Genomic DNA, 25,031 nt, shown 5'->3' on the forward strand with positions numbered 1-25,031 from the left:
CTTAATTAGTTTAATAATGGCCTTAAGAGGCCTTTGACAGTTCGGTGGGCGTGTAGCTGACTCTGGTGTGCGCCCACTGAACGGAAGATCAGAATGATGTGCGGTGAGGTCGGGACACACGGCCAACGTCATCGCACATCATTTTACACAACGGTGTGCGGGGCCCGCCCCCGCATGCCCAACAGAAGATTCTGGCCCATAGCTCAATTAGATTTAGGATAGTTATGGAAGAGGATAGGGTTGGGCCGGGAATAAAGTTCTAAACTGAGGAAAGGCTAATCTTACTAAAATGAGATACAATTTGGCACAATTTGGGAGCAGCTACTGGCAGAGAGAACTGTGTCAGAGCAGTGGGAGGCATTCAAGGAGGAAATAGCACGTGTACAGGGCAAATGTGTTCCCGTAGAGACAAAATAGGGGGACCAAGTCCGGAGAACCCTGGATGTCATGGGACATAAAGGTTAGGATTAAGAAAAAAAGAGAAGCTCATGGCAGATACCAAGAGCTCAAAATTGCAGGGTCCCTAGTGGAGTATAAAAAGTGCAGGGGGGAACTTAAAAAGGAAATTAGGAAAGCTAAGAGAGTGCATGAAAAAGTATTGATGGGTAGAATAAAGGAAAACACTAAGGGGTTTTTTAAATATATAAATAGCAAGAGAATAACTAGGGAAAGAGTTGGGCCAATTAGGGACCATAGAGGTAATCTATGTGTGGACCTGGAAGACGTGGGTACAGTCCCCAATGAATACTTTGCATCGGTCTTTGCAATGGAAAAGGACAACGCAGGTATAGACATTAGGGTGCAGGACTGTAAAACATTAGAGGGAATTAACATCGAGAGAGAGGAGGTGCTAGCGGGTTTAGTGGCCTTAAAAGTAGATAAATCCACAGGCCCTGATAAGATGTATCCCAGGCTGTTGAGGGAGGCAAGGGAAGAGAAATCAGGGGCCCTGGCAATAATTTTCAAATTCTCTCTGGCCACAAGTGAGATGCCAGAGGACTGGAAGACTGCTAATGTTGTCCAATTATTAAAAAAGGGAGGAAGGGATAGACCAGGAAATTACAGGCCAGTCAGTCTAACTTCTGTGATGGGGAAGTTACCAGAAAGAATTTTGAGGGACAGAATATATCTGCACTTGGAGACACACGGATTAATCAGGGATAGTCAGCATGGATTTGTTAAGGGGTGGTCGTGTTTAACAAATTTGATTGAATGTTTTGAGGAGGTAACCAGGAGTTTTGATGAGGGTAATGCATTTGATGTGGTCTACATGGACTTTAGCAAGGCTTTTGATAATATCCCTCATGTCAGACCGTTCAAGAAAGTAAAAGCCCATGGGATTCAAGGCAAAGTGGCACATTGGATCCAAAATATAATTGAGAGGCAGGAAGCAGAGGGTGATGGTATGGGGATGTTTCTGTGACTGGAAGTCTGTTTCAGTGGGGTTCTGCAGGGCTCAATGCTGGGGCCCTTGCTGGTTGTGGCGTACATAAATGATTTGGACTTAAATGTAGGGGGTATGATCAAGAAGTTCGCGGATGACACAAAAATTGCCAGGGTGGTAAATAGTGAGGAGCTTAGCCTTAAACTGCAGGAGGACATGAGTGAACTGGTCAGGTGGGCAGAGCAGTGACAAAATGGAATTCAATCTGGAAAAATGTGAGGTAATGCACTTGGGGAGGGCTAACAAGGCAAGGGGTTACCCTATGAATGGTAAGACCCTGAAAAGTACTGAAGTTCAGAGGGATCTCAATGTGCATATCCAGAGATCTCTGAAGGTAGCAGGTCAGATAGATAAGGTGGTTATGGCGGCATATGGGATACTTGCCTTTATTAGCCGAGGCGTAGAATACAAGAGAGTTATGTTATGCTGGAATTGTATAAAATGCTGGTTAGGCCACAACTGGAGTACTGCGTGCAGTTCTGGTCACCACATTATAGGGAAGATGTGATTGCACTGGAGAGGGTGCAGAGGAGATTTACCAGATTGCTGCCTGGGCAGGAGAGTCTGAACTATGAGGAAAGATTGGATAGGCTGGGGTTGTTTTCCTTGGAGCAGCGAAGGTTGAGAGAGGACCTGCCAGAGGTGTATAAGGTTATGTGGGGCATATATAGGGTGGATAGGAAGGTACTTTTCCCATTAGTAGAGGGGTCAATAACCAGGGGGCATAGGTTTAAGCTAAGGGATAGAAGGCTAAGAGGGGGGTTGAGGGGAATTTTTTTTTACCCAGAGGATGGTAGGAGTCTGGAACTCACTGCCTGAAAGGGTGGTTGAGTCAGAAACTCTTGTAACATTTAAGAAGCATTTAGATATTTACATGCATTGCCCTCGTCTCCAGGGCTATGGGCCAAGTGCTGGAAAATGGGATTAATTTAGTCAGATCTTTGTTGGCTGGCATGGACACAATGGGCCGAATGGCCTCCTTCTGTGCTGTAAACGTCTATGAGTCTATAATCATGTGTAAATGGGCACCAGGCCAAAATAGGAGATATTAGGATGAGTAAAGCTTGGTCAAAGAGGAAGGCTCCAAACAGACTTTTAAAAGATAATAGGGAGCTTGAGAGGTAAACTTGAAGTCATCCTAAACTATGCTGCTTGTGTCTTAATTTACACCGTTTCCCATTCTCCTGTCACCCCTGTGTTTGCTGACTTACATTTATTCCTGGTCAAGCAATGTCTTGATTTTAAAATTCTCATCTTTGTTTTCAAATCGCTCTATGGACTTACCCATCCCAATATCTGGTTTCCTCCAACACCACAACCTTCTGATATACCTGTGCTCCTCTGATTCTGGCCTCTTGCGCATTTGCAATTTTAATTGCTCCATCAGCCTTCAGCTGCCTAAGCTCCAAGCTCTGGATTTCCCTCGCAGCACCTCTCCACCTCTAGACCTCACTTTCTTCCTTTAAGATACTCCTTAATAATGGCTTCGGTCTTCCCAATATTTAGTTGGAGAACATTTCTGCTTATGTACTGGATGTCAGTTTTACTATTTTCTGAAATGTAGATTCTTCAGTATTACTGCTCATATAATATATGAATGTAAAATATCAATCCGGCAAAAGCGTCTACAGGGTAACACATACTATAATATTCATACAACATTAAAGTTTACTAAAGTTCTTCATTCAACAAGCTGTATCCATAAACTAAATTGATAATTACCAAATCTAGGGGGCACCCGAAGATATTCTACCTCAACTGTAATTGTAAGCATTCTTATCCCAGGGCTGCAAACTCAACTATATTGCTAACCATGCCTCTCTCCAAGTCTTAACGCCACAGTCTATGTGATTTTCCGCATACCTGCCAATTAAAACATTGTGCTGAAGGAAAGTTGCAAAACAAACAACCGCAAGTGGTCACATTAGTGAACCAATAAAAGCCTTTCACCCAATGGAAGGAATGTTACCTCACTATCACCTGACTGCAGTGCACAGGATGAATTTGTACGACTGTTTTTGTACAAAGGTCAAATAGACTTGTAGTGGAGTTGTAACGTCAGCTACAATTCGTGGTCTGCATAGTATTTGAATTCAAACTCTAAAAGACCCTTTCTTCCACATTCATGCACGTAAAATGAAGCAAAGCTGATTGGCAGTTTCATTTTCATTCTAAATCTAATTTACTAACAAGTAGTAGTAGAAGGATTGAGTGAGATAGTGGGTGGGGTAGAGGTCTGGCTGCAAGTGTATCGGCAAGGGTGGTAACAACAACTTGCATTTATACAGCACCTTTAACATGGTAAAAATGTCCAAAGGTGCTTAACTAGAGCACTATCAATAAAAACATTTTTGACATTGTGCCGCAGAAAAAGTAATCACGACAGATGACCAAAGGATAAAGTGATAGGTTTTAAGAAGGAACTTAAAGGAGAAGAAAGAGCTAGAGAGGCGGACAGGCTTAGGGAGGGAATTCTAGGGCTTAGTTGAGTCAGGCTGCTAAAAGCAGGGCCACCATGGCGGAATGGTTAATATCAAGAATGTGGAAGGAGGCAGAATGAGAGGAGCAGTGATCTCAAAAGTTTGTGGGGCTAAAGGGGGTTACAAAGATAGAAGGGATGAGGACATGGAGGAATTTGAAAACAAGGAGGAGGATTTTAAAATTGAGGTATTGTCAGATCAGAAGCCAGCGTAGGCCAGCAAGCATAGGAGCAGTGTATAAACAAGACAGGCTACAAGATATGGGTACCAGAATTTTGGTTGAGCGCAGGTTCGTGAAACATGGAAGATGGAGGCTAGCCAGGAAAACATTGGAATAGTCAAGTCTAGAGGTAACAAAGGCAAGGGGCAGGATTTTCCACGCCCGCCCACCGCCACAATCTTCCAATCCCGCCGCAAGTCAATGGAGTTACAAACATGGAGTTACAGAATAGATGGGCATATATTTAAGAGGTGACAACATGTTCAAGGACTTGGGAGGAAAGGGAAGTTGGAGATGGAAAGTTTGCAAAGAGAGAAGGATAAAGGATGAGGCTTTTGAGACAGAGGTGATGATAGTAGTTTTCAAAGGGTGGAGGGACAGTATTCGAGGAACTAAACCATTTACAATGCCTGGTAGCATGCCGGGAAGGGATGCTATGTGGTCAGTAGCTTAATGGGAATGGAGTCAAGAGAACAGGAGGTGGCTTTCATGGAAAGGTGAGCTTGGAGAGGGCATAAAGGGAAGTTGAAAAGAAATTAGGGAAAGTCATAAGTTCAAGGGGTTAACTCTGAGGGGGATTTAGCTTGTTTGGAAAGAAGGGAGAAATACAACAGAGGAAGCTAAAGATATGGTATCAATCGTAGTGACAAAAAAGCTCATGTCTTTCTCACGCTTGTTCAAGTCAAGGTTGGACTGAGCAGGAGAAGGGAGTTTAACGAGAATGCTAATAATGTAAAAAAAAAACTAGGATTCATCTCTGCTTTCCGAAATGATCCTGGGGTAGGAAGCAATTTTGGCAGAGGATGGAAAAGTCCGACTAACAATGATATGGTCCAGCGAGATCTAGGGATGGACAAACCAGTTGTGAGGCACATAATACTTAATGCCCTTGGACCCGAGACAGAGAAAATGAAGGGTCATATCAAGTGAAATAGATAAGGGTGAGAAAGATTAGGCATTTTAATAGGGATAACAGCAAAGTAGAGGAGAAGGAGTTCTTGAGCAGATCATCAGCTACAGAAGTAGCGTGGTGAATGGACATCCAAGGGCTAGAAATTTGAAGTTTAATAATGTAGTTGTAAATGAATTGGGTGAGTTCATTCCAGAAATTGAGGCAGAAGAAAGTGGAGTTGGAAGGGGACAGGGGAATGTAGGTGGTGAAGGATAGAAGGAAATAGTCAGGGATGGTCTCATCAGTGATCAAACCCATAGAAGAATAGAGGCTATGTCAGATGGAAAGGTAGTGTGGTGAAGCTGAATGTGATTAGAAAAGTTTAGATGGATGCAGGCATTAAACCAGAACAATAGGCCAATGAAATCAGAGAGAGAACAAGATGAGTTGTGATGAAGATTGAAATCACCAAAGGTGAGGAGTCAGTGTGGAGGTTGAGGAAGAAGGGAAGGCTAATATTCCCATGAGAAACACAAGGGGGTCTTGGAGGAAACAAGGATTTTAAAGGAGAGGGGAGAGGTTCAGAACAAGCTGGGGTGCTTGAAGAAGAAGATAGTAGTAGTGTAAAGGAGAAACTAATGTGTGATTTGGTGATAATGGCTAAACTGCCAACACAATAGCTGGGCTAGCTAGGTGTATTTTTCTTGTTCAATGATTGCATCGCTGGTAAGGCTAGTATTTATTGCCCATCCCTAATTTCCCTCGAGAAGGTGGAGGGAAGTATTGTCATGTGGGGAGGTTCAGTAAGGGGCCAGGTGTCACAATCCACAAGTTAAGTTTCTATTGAAGGATGTCAATATAGTTATCCACAATTAGTTCCTAAATGGCAAAAGCTTGTCCACAAATTAGGGAAATATAGAGATAATGTCAGTTTGTGATCTGCTGGCAGGGCCCCAATAGGTAACAGGTTGGCAAGATTATCTTTGGCTACACAGGTATAACAAAGGATAGGAGAGATATGACTTAGTCAGAAGCAGAGGTCAGAAAGGAGACAATGTGGAAGACTCCAAAATTAAAGGTTGATGTGAAAACAAAAAGCGTGGATACTGGAAATCTGAAATACGAACAGAAAGTGCTGGAAAAATTCAGCAGGTCTGGCAGCACCTATGGAGAGAGAAACAGAGTTAATGTTCCAAGTCCAATAACTCAGTTCTGAAAAAGAATCATATTGGACTCAAACGTTGACTCTGTTTCTCTCTCCACAGATGCTATCAGACCTGCTGAGCTTTTCGAGCACTTCCTGCTCTTATTAAAGGTTGATGTGCTCTAGTGGGTTAAAATTGACTTGCAGGCAGGGTGGAGTCAGTCTGGAGCATCAAAAAACCATAAGTTCAGAGACAATTTGTGGAGAAGAAGTGAGTCCAAGAGCTATTCAAGGGACAATGTATCAGTTGGCAAACTGAAGATCATCCTGTGGAAAACAAAGGGCCAAGAAGGAGAGAATCAACCATGAGCTAATCCAGGGTTCCATGGGAGGTAAGTAGTTCAAAAATCAGATCCAGTGTAACAGCAGAGATTTGAGGGGCATTTGAAGAGGATTTCTAACCATTAACAATTTTTATGGATTAACTGGTTTATCTGATAATCGACTGTTTATGCATCTTGGAAGCTAAAAGTGAAATGCACTACTTAAGGAGTTTAATGACGTGATTTTCTCTTACATTGGGTGATGGGACAACAGATGGGATCATAGACCCTAACACACAATCCAGTACATCTAAGTGATTTTGAACAAGACAGTCCAACCTCTCAAGCTCTTCCATTGTAATAAGACTCAACTAATTTGTCTTATCACAGATGAATGAGAAGTTTTGGTAGGATGAATAGGGAGGTCACATTACTTGGAAGGTACAAATCTAGGTGGAGGAAAAAAGGGATTTGAGTACAAATATGTCAATCACCAGAAGTTACATCACAGGTTAGCAAGGTCATTAAAAAAGCAAACCAAGCACTAGGTTTAATTTCTAGGCAGACAGAATTGAAAATTAGGAAAGTTATGCTAAATCCATATCAAACCTTGGTTAGACCAAACTTAAGAGGGCACTGCGTGCAGTTCTGGTCACCATATTATCAAAAGGATACAGAGGCACTGGAGAGGATGCAGAGAAGATTTACAAGAATGATACCAGAAATGTGTGGGTGTACACATCAGGAAAGGTTTGACAAGCTGGGTCTCTTCTCAAGAAAAAAGGCAGCTGAAGGGTGACCTAATAGAGGCTTTAAAATTATGTAAGCTATTGATAGAATGCATAGAGAGAAAATGTTTTCTCTTACGGGAAAGAGCATAACTAGGTGCTGTCAATGTAAGACAGTCACCAAGAAACCCAGCAGGTAATTCAGAAGAAATTTCTTTACCCAAAGAGTGATGGGTATGAGGAACTCGCTGACACTGGAAGTGGTTGAAATGAATAGTATAGATGCATTTAAGAGGAAACAAGACAAGCATATGAGACATAGATGAGGGAATAGATGGGTTTGATGGTAGATTTAGATGAGGAAAGACGGTAAGAGGCTTGAGTAGAGCATAAACACCGGCATGGAGTGGTTAGGCTGAATAGCCTGTTTCTGTGCCGTATATCCTACGTAATTCCCTTTCATGCGATTTTAAATGAATCAAGAATCTGACAATGTGAAGTGCAATTCCCAGACTTATTAAGCATTTGTGTCTCTTTCTGCAATTGTTGCTTATCTGACTGTATGTAAGGGCGGGTAAGGTATGCCTCAAACCAACAGACATACGTATCAACAGACCCAAGCGATAATACAGCATGGCTTGGCACAAAATGTTTGCCATGTCGCAAATTCTTTTCTGCAACTGAGATGATTTATCTGGACTTCACTGAAAAACGCACAGATTAAAGCAAGACAGGGAACAAGATAAATGCAGTCAATATTAGCCAGTCAAATCTGCATTCTCTCACCTCATAGCCCTTTTGCAACAGAAATTCTGCCAAGTACGAGCCATCCTAAAGGAGACAAAAAAAATGAACAAAGGTTACAAACTAGTTTTTCTGTTCAAAATTATGATTAGTTAAAATTTAAGTTCTATTTTTTATTGTCGAACTAATCAAAAAAAACAATTTAAACCAAGCTGGTTTGTACCCTTCATAATGATTGACCAGTCAGTCTGCCTTACTGTTGAGATCTTGGGGAGGTTGTCTGTCATCGGAATTTTTCCCACCATTATAGCTCCAAATTACCCTGCCAGTCAAAGATCTTATAGTTTGGGTGATCCTGCAAGCAGCAGAAAGATTGCCAGTTAACGGTACTGGTAGACGATATGCTTTCACTTGGTTCATCTTCAGTAGTACTTGCATCCCTAAGCACATATTGCCAAAATGCACCTAAACTCTATGCAGTTAGCTAAGTGAGCTTAGGCCCTACAGGGAGAATATGTACATTCCACAACAGTCAAACAATAACTCCTTGGCCTTGATTTTAACCCCATACCTGGTGGACATGAACGAATCAGACAAGGGGTTAAAATGGCAGAAATAGTGATCCCACCTTCAACCTACTGTGATACTAATCACAGTATCAGAGCTTACAAATCTCCCACTATAGAGAGGCAGAAGGATCTTGAATATATGTAAACTGGGTTCCTATGGCACAATTAGGACTCCAATGTGATGTAACACAGGAAATATGGAGCTCAGGAACATCGCCTGAGAACCCTGGTGGGATTGGATAGGCACCATTCAGTGTGCTGCATATAAAGAGCCACAATGTCAATACAACTGCAACAGTAGTCTTTTAGAGCATTGCGGGCTGTGGTTTTGTAAATCAATGTTGTGCTTTTTGGGATTTTAACAACTTCTTCCTGAAAATGATGGAAGAAGTCAATGGCCCCACCAACTATATGAGGAAGCTGAGCCCCAAAACACAATGTCCTGTCCACTGTACAGGTTGAGTTGCTGGGCCAGATGGGGAGATCACTGCCTGAATGAATATGTTGAATGAATAGTTTCATGTCTGGCAAGGCTGACAAGCTTGACCAACCACGTTAACCAGAGGAAGAACGGTACCAACATGACATCTGCGATGAAAGTCTTGAGCTGGAATTTACAGGGCAATGTGGCCCCCACCCATTAGCTAAAACATTTGGGGGAATGCCACCCATGATCCCGTTGGCTGTCCTGTACAACTTAACACTGGGAGCAGTGTTAATTGTTTTAAAGGGAGACTTCTAACCCCTCTCTCGGTAGTAAGTTCCACCTTAGATAGCTGCCAGCCAATCAAATAGCTGGCAGCTCTGTACTCCCAGCAGCATCACCTTGGCACTGTTGGGAATACAATCGGTCTCACCACGCCAAGAAGACCAGGTAAATCCAAGGTCAGGGGTCTCGCCAGGGCTTGGCAACCTTGAAAAACAAAAACAGAATTACCTGGAAAAACTTGGCAACCTTGCCCCGGTGAGGGGCTGAGCAGGATGGGGGGGGGGGGGGTGGTGGAGACAGGTTCACAAGATAGACTGGGGAGGTGTGGGTTAAATGAGGGAATTAAATTAACTTGTGGAGGGGGCTGTGTCTCCAATGAGCCCCAAGAGGCTGGCGAAGGAGGTTCCCCACAACCACCAACACCAGACGTGCAGCATTAGCTGCACCCCTGGTCAAGCTGTTCCAGTACAACTGCAACACTGGCATCTACCCGACAGTGCGTAAAATTGTCCAGGTATGTGCTGTCCACCAAAAAGCAGGACAAATCTAATCTGGCCAATTACCATCTCATCAGCCTCTTCTCGATCATCAGCAAAATGATGGAAACAGACATCGACAGTACTATCAAATGACACTTACACAGCAATAACCTGCACACTGATGCTCAGTTTGGGTTCCAACAGGTCTGCTTGACTTCTGACCTCATTACAGCCTTGGTCTAAACATGGACAAGAGAGCTGAACTCAAGAAGGGAGGTGGGAGTGACTGCCCTTGACATCAAAGCAGCAATTGACCGGCATCAAGGAGCCCTAGGAAAACCGAAGTCAATGGGAATCAGGGAGAGAATTCTCCACTGATTGGAGTCACACCTTGGACAAAGGAAGATGGCTGTAGTTGTTGAAGGTCAATCATCTTAGTCACAGGACATTGCTGCAGGGAGTTCCTCAGTGTAGTGTCCTAGGCCTAGCCATACTTAATCACTGATCTTCCTTCCATCTTAAGGTCAGAAGTGGGGATTTCGCTGATGATTGCACAATGCTCAATACCATTCTTGTGTGAATAAACATTGTGCAATTGACAGGAGATCAGAGAGCCAGAACTATCAATCAGGAAATGTTTTCCCTGTGGCTCAGGTGTTTTAGTACTCTAATGGATGTCTGGACTCTGTCAAGAATACATAATGAGGTTGGATAAATGCACCTTTAATTTGTTGTTAATTCAAAGGGCAAAAACACTAAATTATCAGGAATGGATTGATATGAAAAACAATGAACCTTTTAGTAGATTAGAATGAAAATCCTTACGCAGTGACAAGTTTAGAAAGTTTCCAAAACAAGTTGTGAATTATCCTTAGTCACTTCAGTTAGCTGAGAACAGACACAAATCACTTAATTAAAGTAAGTAAATTAAATTGAAAAAGCTATAGGACACTCAACTGCTTAAGTCACTATAACTATGCTTTAATTTTAACTATATAAATGCAGTCTCAAAACTGAATGGTATATTACATACTTCAATTTCTAACCCTTCCCTATTAGTCATTTTTCCATCTCACACTCTCACTTATGAAAATGGCATACTACCTGTGTACACAGATGGTTCAGTGGATTTTGGTGTGTGGTGGCTCTTAGAAGTTTGTAACACAACCACTTGTTAAAACTTAATGTGCAACTTAAGTTCTATGCATCACTATGGGTATGTTGTGAAGTGACAATATTTACCACATACATTACTTATTGTTTATTTGTACGTGAATGAGTTAATATAGAGTGCACAGCCCTATACATTTTGCTTTGCTCAAATTTAAAGTTGAGAAATCTCAAGGCTCCAATTTTAAACAAACACTATGAGCTATTAATGCTGTGAAAGGAAATATAAACATTTGCCAAGTTTCCACAAAACCAGGATTAAGGAGTATACAGAATAAGAACTAACCCTAATGGCAAAAGACAAGTGGAAAAACTGTTATATTTTAAATTAGCAAACACTACATTTGTTTTGTGTCAGCAACTGACAATACCTAAGAGGGTTAGAAATTCACATTACTCCATTTTTAAGTAAAAAAGATATAGTACTTAGAGCTAGTGTGAGAAAGATCAGAAATAAATCTGGTCAATCTCCCTCCTACAACCTTTGCTCAGACTGTTTCTCAGAGTTTCCACTTACACTGCAACATGGGGGCACAGTGCTGGCATCAACTTCCTTTTCATCTCATTTCCTAGTCTATGATAGGAGCACTACTCTGCAGATAGTGGGAAAGAGCAGGAGAACAAAAAACTCTTCCAAACTACACAGGCAGAACATACAAATTCTTAAGTGCTGGATCATTGCTCAATAACTGCATATTATGCAAAAATGCAAGTGTCCATAAAAATGTTTGCTTCTTCGAAGAAAAAAAATTGGTTCAAGTATATGGTCTCTATGCTCATATAGAATATAAACACAAGTACTTAATTTATTGCTAATATAGTTAGTTTAATTTTTCTTTTGTAAGTTGTAACACCAATGTTAAAGTATTATGTCCACTTTTGTATTCAGATAGAACAGGACAGTTACTGCATTGGGCGTAATTGGTGAAATAGGCACAAAGTGTACTACTTCTTCAAGATTACACTCAAAGATACTTGCATATTGAAGGCAAAATCTGGCATGAACCATCGCTATCAAGAAACATTTTAAAAGGGTATGCAGATGCAGTTCATGCAATTCAGCTGAAAATAGGTTTAACCCCCAAAAAACACTTTAATCACATGTTCAGTCCACCACCTGAGTAGCTCTATTTTAAATTACTGAAAATTACAATTTTGTAATTTATATTGGGGAACCGTTATCAGTTTGAGTAAATTAAAAACATGTACAGTATTCAGAAAGTGATATGCTGTCAAAGCTTTTCGTCTTGCACTCATCAGGACAGAAGCAAGAACAACAAATTTCAAAGGCAGCAACAATTTATGCTACATGTGAAAGGGGTGCTGATTGGTTGGTAAGTCGGTTGGGTGCACTGTGCTGGAGAATGCAGCAGGGCACTATTGTCCCCCATGCTTTTGTTTAATTCAAAAAAGGTGCATGTTCCTTTTGCTTGCAGTGGACAGGTCCCATGGACAGGTCCCATGGACAGGTCCCTGTCAATGTGGCTTACTTAAGTTTGCTAGAAGCCACGTATATTCATGCACATGGTACCTGTCCTCTGCAGGCAAAAGGAACATGTCCAGGCAATGTGCCATTTTTGAATTAAACAAAAGCATTACAGACAATAATCCCTTGGTGCATTCTCCATGGCAATGCCTTGACCAGAGTAAATTTGCCAACCAATCAGCACCATTTTCTGATGCTGCTTCCTTTGAGATTTGGTATCCTTGCAAATCTGTCCTGATGAGTACAAAACGAAAAGCTTCAATAGCATGTCACTTTTTTCAGCAATACTCAAGTTCTGCAATATCAAGCGCCTTTACACATTCAAAAACTTTTAAAGTGTGCTTGATAGTGTCCTGGAACCCAGAAGAAACAGCTTAATTTTACAGTCTCCTCGAAGGTCTGAAAAGAAGAATTTTTAAAAACTGGCAAAGAGAGGGTGAGAAACCAAACAGAAACACCACTCACAAGATCGTCAACAGATGATGCAGGCATACAGAAAGAACACATGAATCTGAAAATGGTCATGGCCGTTCAATTGATGAAGGTACTCCCACAATCCTGCTGGCAGGTAATTCCAGAATTTTTCACAGCGATAATGAAGGAAGGGGACACATGTCCAAGTCAGAATGATGAGCCTTGGTGAATTGTTGCAGTGCACAATTCCCCATTGTTGGCCCAGTTTGTGAACATCATAAGCTGCTCTCTTTCTTCAGGAACTGTTTTCCTCTTCCTTCACCTCATCACTTTTCTTTTAAAAAGCTCATGCTTGACCCAGAACTATCATTCTACAGAACTATAGAGTACTTTGAAGCAGTAGAAAGATCAAGGAGAATGGACAGAAACAATTCACTACGGTTGTAATCAGTCAGAATATCCTTGATAACTTTGCTCAGGACGGCTGCAGCTTTTTATTCATCCCTGAGGCCTGGTTGTAGCTGGCAAGGGCAGAGTTTATTTAATTAACCTTGAGGAGTTAGTGGTGGGCTTTCTTCTGAACCACTGCAGTTCAACTGATGAAGGTGCTCCTACAATCCTGCTGGCAGATAGATGCAGGATTTTTCACAGTGATATTGAAGTAAGGGGACATATATCCAAGTCAGGATAATGAGCCTTGGCAAATTGTTGCAGTGCACATTGTAGATTACACTGTAGTGCACACTGCAATTAAACAAACTGTGCCACTGGTGGAATGAGTGGATGCTTATGTTTGTGGATGAAGTCCTATTAAAGCAGACTGCTTTTGCCTGGTCGTACCTTACAGACAAAAAGAAAATTAGAAATGGGATTGTGGAAGGAGGTGGTCAGGAACTCAGGAGACAACAGAACAGCAGGAGGCTGAGGCAGCCAAGCAGATGGCCTTGACTTTGCAGACAAAAAGTCCAAAAGTTTCTCCCGCCAAAAATGGCGATGCACAAGGTTGCAAAGGAAAATCAAAGCAGCAGGTTTGGGGGACAGGGATGAATTTCGTGTAGCCTTCACACCCAAGGTGGAGGAATTGGCAGCAGAGAAGGGGAGATGCTAGTACTTGAGGTGGTCAAATAAAATCTGACCTTGAAATGACTAAGCCAAGTGTGCTTAAACCTGTAGCCCTCAAACGTGAGTGCAAAATACCAAGGAGAGCAGTGAAGGGGTCTGCCAGGAATCTTCAAAAATAGATGCAAAAATACTGTTTAGCAGACCAACAAAGGCAGCAATTTTGAGGAAGGTAAAGGGTCTGAGGGTTGGTTGGAAGTTAAAGCAATGCTGGTACGATCGAGAGAGATATATTTTTCCAGGGTTGGAAGGAAAGAATGGAGGGGTTGGAGTGACCAGGTGGAATAAAGACATTAAGAAATATATGAACGCAATGATACAATGCCTTGTCAGTAATCAAGACTTCAAAGGTGGTGAGGTCTTGTGTGAAGGTGAGGTCAAGTGATTGGATATGAGAAGATGGGTGTGTGTGTGATACTTGAATGTACAGGGTGAGGCTGAATGAGAGCAGCTGAGTTCACAACAGGCACACCCAAGTTGAGAAAGGCAAACCCTTTAATTGTACTGCTGGATCTTTTTCAGAATTCAAGCAGGCATTGTTTGAAAATTTCTCACACACACATTAAGATTCATTGCACTCTAGAAATTTATTGGCAAAACGTTAATCACTTTGTGAACTGTGTAACTGAGTAACTAAATCATTGCATTAAATTCACTATTCGGCATGGCATCAGTCCTGAGGCTGTCAGTTTTGAGAGAGTGTACATGCATATTATTATTCTTTGTGGCCATTTGCAAACATTATGGCCTGAATCTTCTGGTCAGGGTGCGGGGGCAAGGCCTGCTTGCCGACCCATAAAATGATGCACGGTGACGTTGTGCTTGTGTCCCGACGTCACCATGCGTCATTCCAATCTTTGGTCCGGCAGGCGCGCACTGGAGTCGGCTGTGCGCTCACCGAACTGGCACAGGCCTGTTAAGGCCATTTAAATACCAATTGAACTCATTAACAGGGCTGCCTGTCCAACCTTAAGGTTGGCGGGCAGGCGAAGAGCCCAGGCAACTTTCGGATGTTTCATGGAACCTCATCCAGGGACAAGATGAGGTTTCATGAAAAGTTTAATAAAAAATTTTTTAAAATTCATTGACATGTCCATGCTCTTGTGACACTGTCACATGAGGGGACAAGTCTGAATATTTTTTTTTATTCTTTACTTCAAGCTTTCATAATCAAAGTAATATCCCAGAGGCAGTTCCGTGCCTCAGGGAGATTTCTTTCTGCGTGAAAGAGCACAGGCCCCGACTCTCTCTCCTCCGCTCGCCCGCACAGGGAGCCCTGAGTGCTTCTGGGAGCGCGTCACGCTGGGTAGGCCTTAATTGGCCTGCCCACGTAAAATGGCGGCACACAGCCGATCACAGGCGGCAGTCGGCCGCACGACCGCCCACTCCCGCCCAGCCCACATGACAGGGAGAAAATTCTCCCCTATGTATGTGGAGCACAATCTATATGCCAAAGGTAGCACAATGCAGATGAAAAACAACAAAGGTGGGTGGTAGAGATTCAAGACCTCAAAGATACATGCCAGTAAGCAAATGGGTACCATTAATTTCCATGTCACAAGCAAATTGCTTGAAGATGTCATTTTATAAGCATTTTGAAGGCATAACCAGCTCTTAAGTGCAGGCTAAAAGGTCACTGAAAAAATTTGTATGCGCAGCTGGGTGACAGTCAGTGTGCCACTCGATTATATAAGCATACATATTTGGACAAGACACGTTCAGCTACCATCCACTCAAACACTGGCAGCTCTTCAACAACTCATGAATATATTTGATACATACCAGCTTTGTACATTATGCCGTTTGCCAGAAGAAACTATTTTATATGTTAAAAACCTATATTAAATTACCCAGACACGCAAAATAAAAAAAGCATATTAAAAATGAATCAGTTGAGTTTATAGCCTGAGACATTAAAAAGCTTATATACCACTTCACTTAGTCACAAGACATATCTTTACCCTTACTACATTTATTTTAATCAAAGATGGAAAATTCATAACAATTGCACTCAAAATAATTTGGAAACAACTGCTGCCTTTTAGTTCTCACAACTAGGTTTTTTTTTAATGGTGCAGCACAGGTTTATTTTTTTAATTTAATTTCTCTCTATGTTAACCCTTAAAAAAAGGTTCCCCAGCATGATATATCAATATTTGGTCCAAGGAAAGCTAAGATATATTGCTCCAAGATCTTCATGGTTTGCTTTCCAATTAGCACCTTGTGGTTAGGGAAATGAAAGATAATGGGCGGAATCCTCCCAGAATTGCACTAAGTACGGTAGCGGGCGTGTAAAACAATGTTTTACCCACTGGTCGCAATGGCAGTTGTTTGCACCGTATTGTCTCCTTCCCGCCTCATTATTTATACAGTGACTGGAAACATGCCATTTCGCTGGCGAGCTTCGCCTGCCACACTATCAGCTCGCCGCATCCTCATGCCGGACGCCATATTTGAATTGAAGCCACGCGCACAGTTCTCAATGCTGCAAAACCTTGCACTGATGACCGCTAGTGCTGCCCAAAGCAAGGTAGGCAAACAAACCTCAAAGTCCTAAGTGAAGTGCAGCTCACCAGGTACACATCACTTATTTCAGTTATGAAGCACATCAGAGTACAATCATGCCGACGTGCCCAGACGATCCAGGATGATTCTGGTGAGCAGGCAAGATGATAAGATGCAAATGCATTAAAATTTGCTTCCCGACGTTAGACAGCTGGAAAGACGGAGCGGACGATGGCTAACTGGTTTCACAACAACGTGAAACCAATTTTGGGTTTTCCCGCCATATTGCCCCCCACCCCCCACCAATCCCTCGCCATGATGGGTTAATACCATTATTGCAGGCTTTAAAAATGTCAGCTTCCGCTATGTATACAATGGAAGGCACATTTAAAAAGAAACAAAAGGTTCTTGGGTAACCTCAATTCAGTGAAGTATCTGCAGGCATCAATAGTACAAGATTAACAGGCTATAAAGCTTTTAAATAAACTTTTAATAAATGGCTGAACAATGCAAATAATAAATACATTTAAGAGTGCTTTAACCAGTTTGGCTTTGGGCAGTGGGGCAAGGTTTTTTTATAACACAGTAGAGGTACACAAGTTCATATCTACAACTCTCAATCATCTATGGTACTGAGTAGAAAATTAGAGACCGTCACCAGGCCACAACTGTCCAGCTCAAAGGTGCTCAGCACAGTAATAGCACAGGCATGAATGGGTTGCGCAGTTACTTATTCAGCCACATTTAATGTAAGGCCTGCGGACAACAAGAAAACAGGAGCGTGAAAAAAAAATCAAAGGGAACAAAAATATCCTTACAAAAAGCAGGTCTGGAACAGTTTGTGACTGAGAGCATGCAATACCTATAAATCCCTCATAATTGGATACAAGAACGTATTTTACTATGGTTCTCAATCTTCTCCAATCCCTTCCACTCCTGAAAATATTGAATCCTTGCTGTGTCGTTTCTCAAGCACCAGGTTTCCTCCTGGTTGAGAGGTCATTGTTAACATGTGAGTCTAATCCACAGGGAACATCATGGCCAAATACAATCCTATCCTCATCCCCAACATTCACGCATGCCCACTTCCATTAGGAGAACCAGTGGATAGCAATCAGCGCACTGAAATTATTTTTTCCACCCTGCTCTACCCTGGGGCCAACTCTCATGCCTCCAACAGCACCCCAGCATAACTTCACTAATTCACCACAAACTAAGGATTAGACCCAGGATTTTTGCAATTTGTTTTAGCTGCTGACTGCATAAAGTTGCTGTGGCATCAGGGAGGAAAGAAAACCATGTTTTAAATATTGCTGTCTCATTTCTGTATGATTTTGCAGATAGAAGAACAAGATTTCTGCATATTTTGAAAACAAACAATTAAAGGAAGAGCATTACTTTCACAGAAAATCATAAATTAAAACTGAAATTCTCCTGTACTGTTGGCACCAAAGGACTGAAACTAAAAGGCTGTTAGTGACTAGTTTCAGATGACAGTATTTATTAATTGTCACAGGCTATGCATCAAAAAATTCGAGTAGCCAATACCAATCCTGTCTTTCCCAGGATTGGGCAACAACTGCTATGTGATGAAAACCATTAGTTCTGAACTCTGAACTGTAATTTTTTGTGTTAGCTTGATATACTATTTAAGATTCTGCAATGATATTCAAATGAAACTTACAGAGATTGAAAGAAAGCACCTGTTATCCTGCACAGTTCCAGAACCAACATACAGATTCCACTATGCACAGTCCTAGCTAAAATGTACAGTTCATATCAGATCCCTTTCACAAAGACGGAGGAAAAAACCTAACGGCTCCATAGACGTGTTGCGAACAGATGCCATGACTACATTCTTACTAAGCACCGTATATCATGCATACTAGTTTGCAGCCAAGACAAAAATTGTAGACTGTGAATGGAACTTGCACTGAGATATTGTGGCTTATCTAGTGTGATTTGAACTGCAACCTCTACTCTGTTTCCCTTAGATTACATTAAGGGACAGGAAGGGACTAGAGGAGCTGAGGAACTCCACTTCAGGCAGACCTTCCACTAAATTGGCATCTGATAAAGAAGTCCAAAATTGGATCAAATCCAACCAAGGACTGAACTTCCACAATTTGTACTTGGGAGCAATTAAAAGTTGGGTGGATGTCCTGTGTTACAAAACCTTATGACACAGAGTCTACCACTTACTCTCCGGCACTCCACCTAAATGACTCCCACAATATTTGAAAGGAAGCATCTTACTTCCTCAATTCCAGTCTACTGTACTGCAGTTTGATTGCATGAGACTACCTGTGTCTAGATTGGATAGAATATGCCACACTTCAGTTCAAAACACAGCAGAAAATGCCAAGTTTGCAGTGGTATTCAATCCCTGTCGTGAGGAATAAATCTGTTATCTGCATCATTCAAATGTGTCTTTGTAATTAAGTTTGAATATTCTCACAAAGCTCTATAAAATTGGAAATGTGTTAAGATTCACACAGTTAGCACTATTACTAGAGACTATTCCACTTACACACAACCTGGGTAACAATAAGTTTATATGTCAAATCATAGAAATGTAGAATGGTTGCCACAGAGGAGGAGGCCATTTGGCTCATCAAGATTGTGCCAGCCCCCTGCAAGAGCAATTTAGCTTTCCCACTCCCCGGCCCTTTCAAAATAGCCCTGCAATTTTTTTTCCCCCTTCAGGCACTAATTCAATTTCATTCTGAAAGTCACAACTGAATCTGCTTCCATCATGCTTTCAGGCCATGCATTCCAGATCGTAACCACTTGCTAAATAAATAAAAAAATCCTCACGTTGCTTTTTTTTTCTCCCCAGTTCTTTCACTGGCATTAAATTTCTTACTGGAACAATAACAACGTTCATACGTTTAACACCTTTAACACAGAAAAACATCCTGAGAATTTTACAAACAGGAAAAACATGAAAAGGAAGGGATGCCAAGGCATGGTGGTTTCTTTAGAAGAGATTTTGGGTTTAAAAGGGGTAAAGAAGAAAAGGGCTTTAAGAAGAGAATTCTGAAAAGGGCCAAGGTGCCTGAATGCTCTACCACCAATGAGGTGAAAGGAATGAAGGAAGAGTTGAATAATTAATTGGTGAGGGGGTGGGTGTCAAAAAGGCTGGAGAAAGTTTTACAGGTAAGGAGTGACAAGTTTACGGAGAACATTGAAGATACGGACAAAGATTTTAAATTAAATGGAGGCATGGAGCCAATGCAGGTCAGTGACAAAGTGCTGGTTTAATGAGGTTTGATGCAGCAGAAGGTAAAGGCATCTGATGTTTGGACAAATTGGAGTTCATCAAAGCTGGAGGGGTTGGCTATGCCAAAAAACAGAATATTGAAAAAATTGAGTAGAGGGGTAAGAAAACTGTTCCGAAATTCTTGCCATTGGGTGGGAGTGAGGTGGGTGAAGGTAGGATCAAACAATCCTAGTGTTGGATAAGATCTGAGGATTAAAGATCAGTTCTCAATCAAAGTGTTCTAAGGTTGCACACAGCTAGATTCAGCCTGAGTCAATGGCCACAGAATTGGAAGGAGTCAATGACAGAACAGAAAACACTCCTTCTTCTAAAAGAAAAATGCTCCAGATCTTGCAACAGTAATGATGGTGAAACAGAGTTTTTTCTAGATTACTCCTCTGAAGCTAATGGCAACTTCTGGAGACTACAAATGCGCAGTTAAACCCAATAATCCAGAAGCTGCTGTCAGTGATTCTACCTTTCCCCATGGAGTGTGCTGACAAAGTCATTCTGCTATCAAGTAGAAATCACTGAACTGTCGAGAACTTCCACTTTTATACAATTACTCTCACCGTGAAACCCTTTAAAAAGTTACATATTGCTGAAATAGGTATAACTGGGTTTTTTATCGGTGTTCTAAGTTCATAATAATGGCTGAACAGCCTCAATGGCAATGAAAAAACAATTTTATATTTATGGAATGTCAAATTTCTCCATTATGAAAAAAATATATTTTTTTAAGTTTACTTATGTTATTTCCTCTTCTATCTTGACCCATTTCTATGCTCTGAGCAGTTATTTCATTCTCTGTAAAAATTTTAATTAAAAGGGAAAAATTAAGTGCATTTTACTTCCTGATTTGCTGTCGAGAATATTTCAATGTGATTGGCTGCTCACCCTGCTAGATGGCACAACTGTTGTTGGATACCTGGTGATTCCCCTCACTTGACACCAGATTCAAACTGATGTTGAGAAAAGGGAAATCCATGCCACACAGAGGTCAGCATGAGGTGCCATCGCTTCACTGCTAACTGAAAATCCAGGCTATTATGTCTTCACTCCCAAACCAGAAGGAAATTTTGATTATCTGAATTAGATATTCTGATAATTATGTGAATTTTGCTGTAGCCTTTGGAAGTTTTCTAGATTTTGTACATTCTCTACTTAGGTATATAACATTTGGAAAGGTTTGATCCCAAGTTTTATAATTGGAAAAAACTAGCAATGGAAAGGTTAATTTTATCAGGCATTTTTGATAGAATATGCTTATATCTTTACTGTTTGCAAAATTGAAATTCTTTTCAATAGAAATAAACTCATTATTTTATTCATAAAATGTCATAAATTCAATTTGTGAGATAACTATTAAAAGTGAATAATTATCTCGGTGTTAACAGTTTCCTCTGTCAGTAGTTTTAGAAATGCTTTATTATTTCTATCTCAGGATAAAGCAAATTATCAAAAAGAGCAAATGTTGAATGCGTTAATATTTAGTAATGAAAATAATTAAATTATTCCCTTGCATTAGCTCCAACTCTGGATTGATTACACATGATAAACTCCTTCTGAGGAAGAATTGAAATATTCTGTCTCAATATTCAAAGTGGACACCAGGACCAGCAGAATGCCCAGTAAGAGTTTCATGCAGCGTCCAGAGATTTAAACACTAAACTTTTGGCATGAAGCTTCAAAGCCACTGTGATGCGCAAATATTAAATGAGTTACTACTCAAGTATGATATGCATGGATTCTAAGTTATAGTATGTAATTTGAACAAAACATCAAGAAGTATCCACCTCAATTTAGCATTAGAGTATTCTTAATATTGTGTTCACTGTAACAGAATTTTACAAAATTCTTAAAATAGGATTGGAGAAGACCAAAAGGTGATTTTTTTTTTTTGCTGTCTTCCTGAATGTTTGTTGAATGGTTACATCCATTGGTTTAAGAAACTGCAGTATTGCTAAATACAGAGGAATACAAAGACTTCTCGCTTTATAGAGATACCGTGCAACAGAGTTAGCCTAAGTTCTAAGAAACAAATGTAGACTACAGAAAAAAGTTTCTGAATTTTATTTTCATGGGATTAACATTATAGCAACTAAAATAAACTCAGATTTCGATTTTACTTTAGGCAGAACAAACTTTCCTCATTTAAGTTACCATCTTTTACCCATAAGCTCAGTGTTTTCAGCTATTTCACCTTGGAAACATCACAACTGAGCCCAATTCATATCCGTACATTTTCTAGCTGAAGGTACTGGGCAGCAATTTTGGACAGTAACCACTGCTAGTCTATTTCTCCCTTCCATGGCTCAGTTGTACCAGCCCAATTGCTTCCTTGGCTGAGATCAGCTAATTCAACACAAAACAGCTGTCGAACCTGGGATGTTTTGATAGCATGCCTTGATAACATGCCACACAATGCATTTACCTGATAAATCATGTTAAGAGCACTTGGTTTCCTTCTTTGAGAATAAAAGCTTCAGCTTTTGTTGATCACTATCACATTCATACTACTGGTATGCTGAATACATTCCTTACAAAAACATAATTCCACAGTCACAAAACACCATCACAATTAGTATTATTCCCTTCCTTTCTAGAGGAGTTCTTGCACCACCACAGTTAAAATCTTGTGAGCAGCAGAAGAGGTTAAACATAGTTTTATAGTTGGTCATGGAGATAATAATTTTTCATTCCACAACTGAATAATAGTCCAGAAATTGAAATTTCCTTTCAAGATCAGTTCTGCATTTCAGAGCAAAATGTGTGCACTGTAACAGGGGATATTTAAAACATCCGCATTACTTTACGGTATGCAGAATTCATTTGGAAAGACCTCTCAAAACTTCTGACCTACAATTCAGTCACGGGGCTAAAAATTTTCATTGCATACATGACCAACCATAAAACAAGGTTATCTTTGCAGCTGTAACAGCCCAAACTGTTTAACTAAAATCTCCATTTAAAGTTTTGAATGCAACAGCCAAATATCCTGAGTTAAAAGGACACCCAGAGAGATGGAAGGAAAGAAGCTTGCATTTATATAATATGCCTTGACATGACATTGAAGCACATTAAGGTTTTTGGCGTGCAGAGCTCTTCAAACATAGGGCCAGATTTTTGGTCCTGGCTCAAGTATGCAGAGGCGGGAGACTTGGGAAAGGAGACCCCAGAGGTAGTGAGTGGTCAGAAGTGGGCCCAGCATGTGTTGGACAACTCAGGAGAGTATGAAAAGTGGGCCTTCTGAAAGGCCCATTTGAGGCATAGGTTGTCAATGGTAAAGTCTCTGTGCTTCAGAGGAGATGTCATTGCCTTGTCAGGTGAGTGTCCAAAATGTAAATGTTGTCCAACTGTTAGCTGACCCTGGAACGGATGGTCTATTATGGGCTTTCCCTATGAGAGAATTATCATTGTTGCTGCCTATTCAGATTGTACTCTACTGAACCACTGAAAGCATGGAGTGGATTCTCAAGACACAGACATGCAGATGGCATCGTCTTGCCACTACTAGCTGGTACAGATATCATGCAGCCATGCAATTGGTTGCCAAGGCTTACTGGGTGGAATAAATGATGAACAGTGCCATGCTCATTATCCCATCCACTTGCCCTTTTGCCACCCATATATCAAGATGCACCCACATTGGTGACCCTTGACGAAGTCCCTTACAGCTGCACACTGTCACGGCATAACAGTGTGACTAAGAGGAAGGAAATCAGTCGAGTTGTCAGTGGTTGCAGAACACAGCATGCTACCTTGGGAGTCGCAGCTGCAACATACATGGCACCATGCATTTGCATAGAGCCATTTTCTCCACCAAACCCTACCAATAATCATTGATGATATGGTGAAAATGGTTAGTACATGTAAGCACTCAAAAGTGAATGAGAGCATAGTAATATCATTGGTTCACAGCTTTCATGGTTGTGCGGCATGCAGCATATCACTACTATTCTTGATACCCTTGCTGGGATATATTGCAGAGCTCTACCTGAGCAATCAATGCCTGAAATGCATCTTTAAAATGTCAATGGCTTGCTCGATGGTACACTTAGTGACAACATGTCTGCTGTTGCAGTTGTGCTCTGCCTCTGTTTGTGAGCTCCTAGAGGGGGTCATTACCCAAGTTCTTAAGGATAACCCTTGTCCCCTAGAAGCCAACTACAAATCTGCAATGTGGCTGAAATAGCTCAGGGAGTTGGGAACTCCTTTGCATGAAGGAGTCGTGGCAGCTGCCAGGGAACCTTGCACACACATGAAAGAATACCTGTACATTGACTGAGTGTAAGGACTTCTAATTGACAAAGGTGTCCACATGTTGAGTTGGGCCTTTATGACAACATGGATATAATCAATAACATACTGCACCTGAGGAAGCCTGCTAACTGGGCAAAAGCTGTGGCTGTCTGCATCTGAGATGCCAAAGCAATAGGGAAATGAACATGATTCCCCACATGAGCAAACAGGGCTTTGGTAACAGCCTTAATACAGCTGTGTGCTGCTGACTAGGATATACCAGACAGGTCTTCCAATGATCCCTGGAAAGAACTTGAGGCATAGAAGTTAGAAGCAACTGTTCCTTCACAGTCACTGACAGGACATAGGGTTCGTTGGATTGTGACTTAAAATGCTGCTGGACCATGCAACATATGTCTGTCACCACTTCACGACTTAACTTCAATTGCCTTCGGCACTGGTTCTTCAACGTATTGAGGTAGGATGTCCTATGTCCATACACCCATCCTACAGCGTAATACTTGGTTGACGTATCTCTCCTTCTCCTCCTTCCTGGTGTGTGGGTAGCAGCCTCTTTCTCCTAACCTTGTGCCCTCCAGCTGCTCATGGTGACTGGCTCCCATTGCCTCTAAGTGCAAAAGTGCCATGCCCATCTGTTCGGTTCACAAAGCACTATGCGCCCTTCTCCAGTACAAAGTTCTTCCTGGCACCAGGTGCACTAATCAGTGGGGGCAAAAATGATTACTCTGCAAGACCAGGTGCCCCACCCTCCTACACCCTTGTGTTAAGGGAAGGCAATTGGAATTTGTTTCATGCTTCTTCTCTCCAAAGGGGTGCCCTGGATATCCAAAGAATTACACACAGGTCAGACCTGCTCTTACCTGGTCTAATTTGCACACATCGGGTTCCACACTCTGAGGGTACCACAATTCTACTGGAGTGGAGGCAGTTGCTGATTTAAATGGCCAGCTGCCTCTGTAAAATGTACATGCATGAAATGTGCCCCACCCCCACGAAAATGGGAATAGCTGTGTTTGGTGGGGGGACAGTTCCACTATTTTCGCCATGACGGATAGCGTCTATATTGTGGCGAAAATCTGG

The 25,031-nt window shown here is 41.4% G+C and overlaps 1 protein-coding gene across 1 annotated transcript in view; it reads right to left on the reverse strand.

The window, feature by feature from the left end:
* gmds (GDP-mannose 4,6-dehydratase) overlaps positions 1-25,031 on the reverse strand; it is a 651,025-nt gene that overhangs the window by 537,576 nt on the left and 88,418 nt on the right. Inside the window, exon 2 of the mRNA XM_041185221.1 lies at positions 8,018-8,062. Within this exon, the coding sequence (XP_041041155.1) occupies positions 8,018-8,062 (45 nt within the window). The remainder of the gene's footprint in view (positions 1-8,017; positions 8,063-25,031) is intronic.

This window comes from Carcharodon carcharias, chromosome 3 (assembly GCF_017639515.1).
Source record: "Carcharodon carcharias isolate sCarCar2 chromosome 3, sCarCar2.pri, whole genome shotgun sequence".
Classification (NCBI taxonomy): Eukaryota; Metazoa; Chordata; class Chondrichthyes; order Lamniformes; family Lamnidae; genus Carcharodon; species Carcharodon carcharias.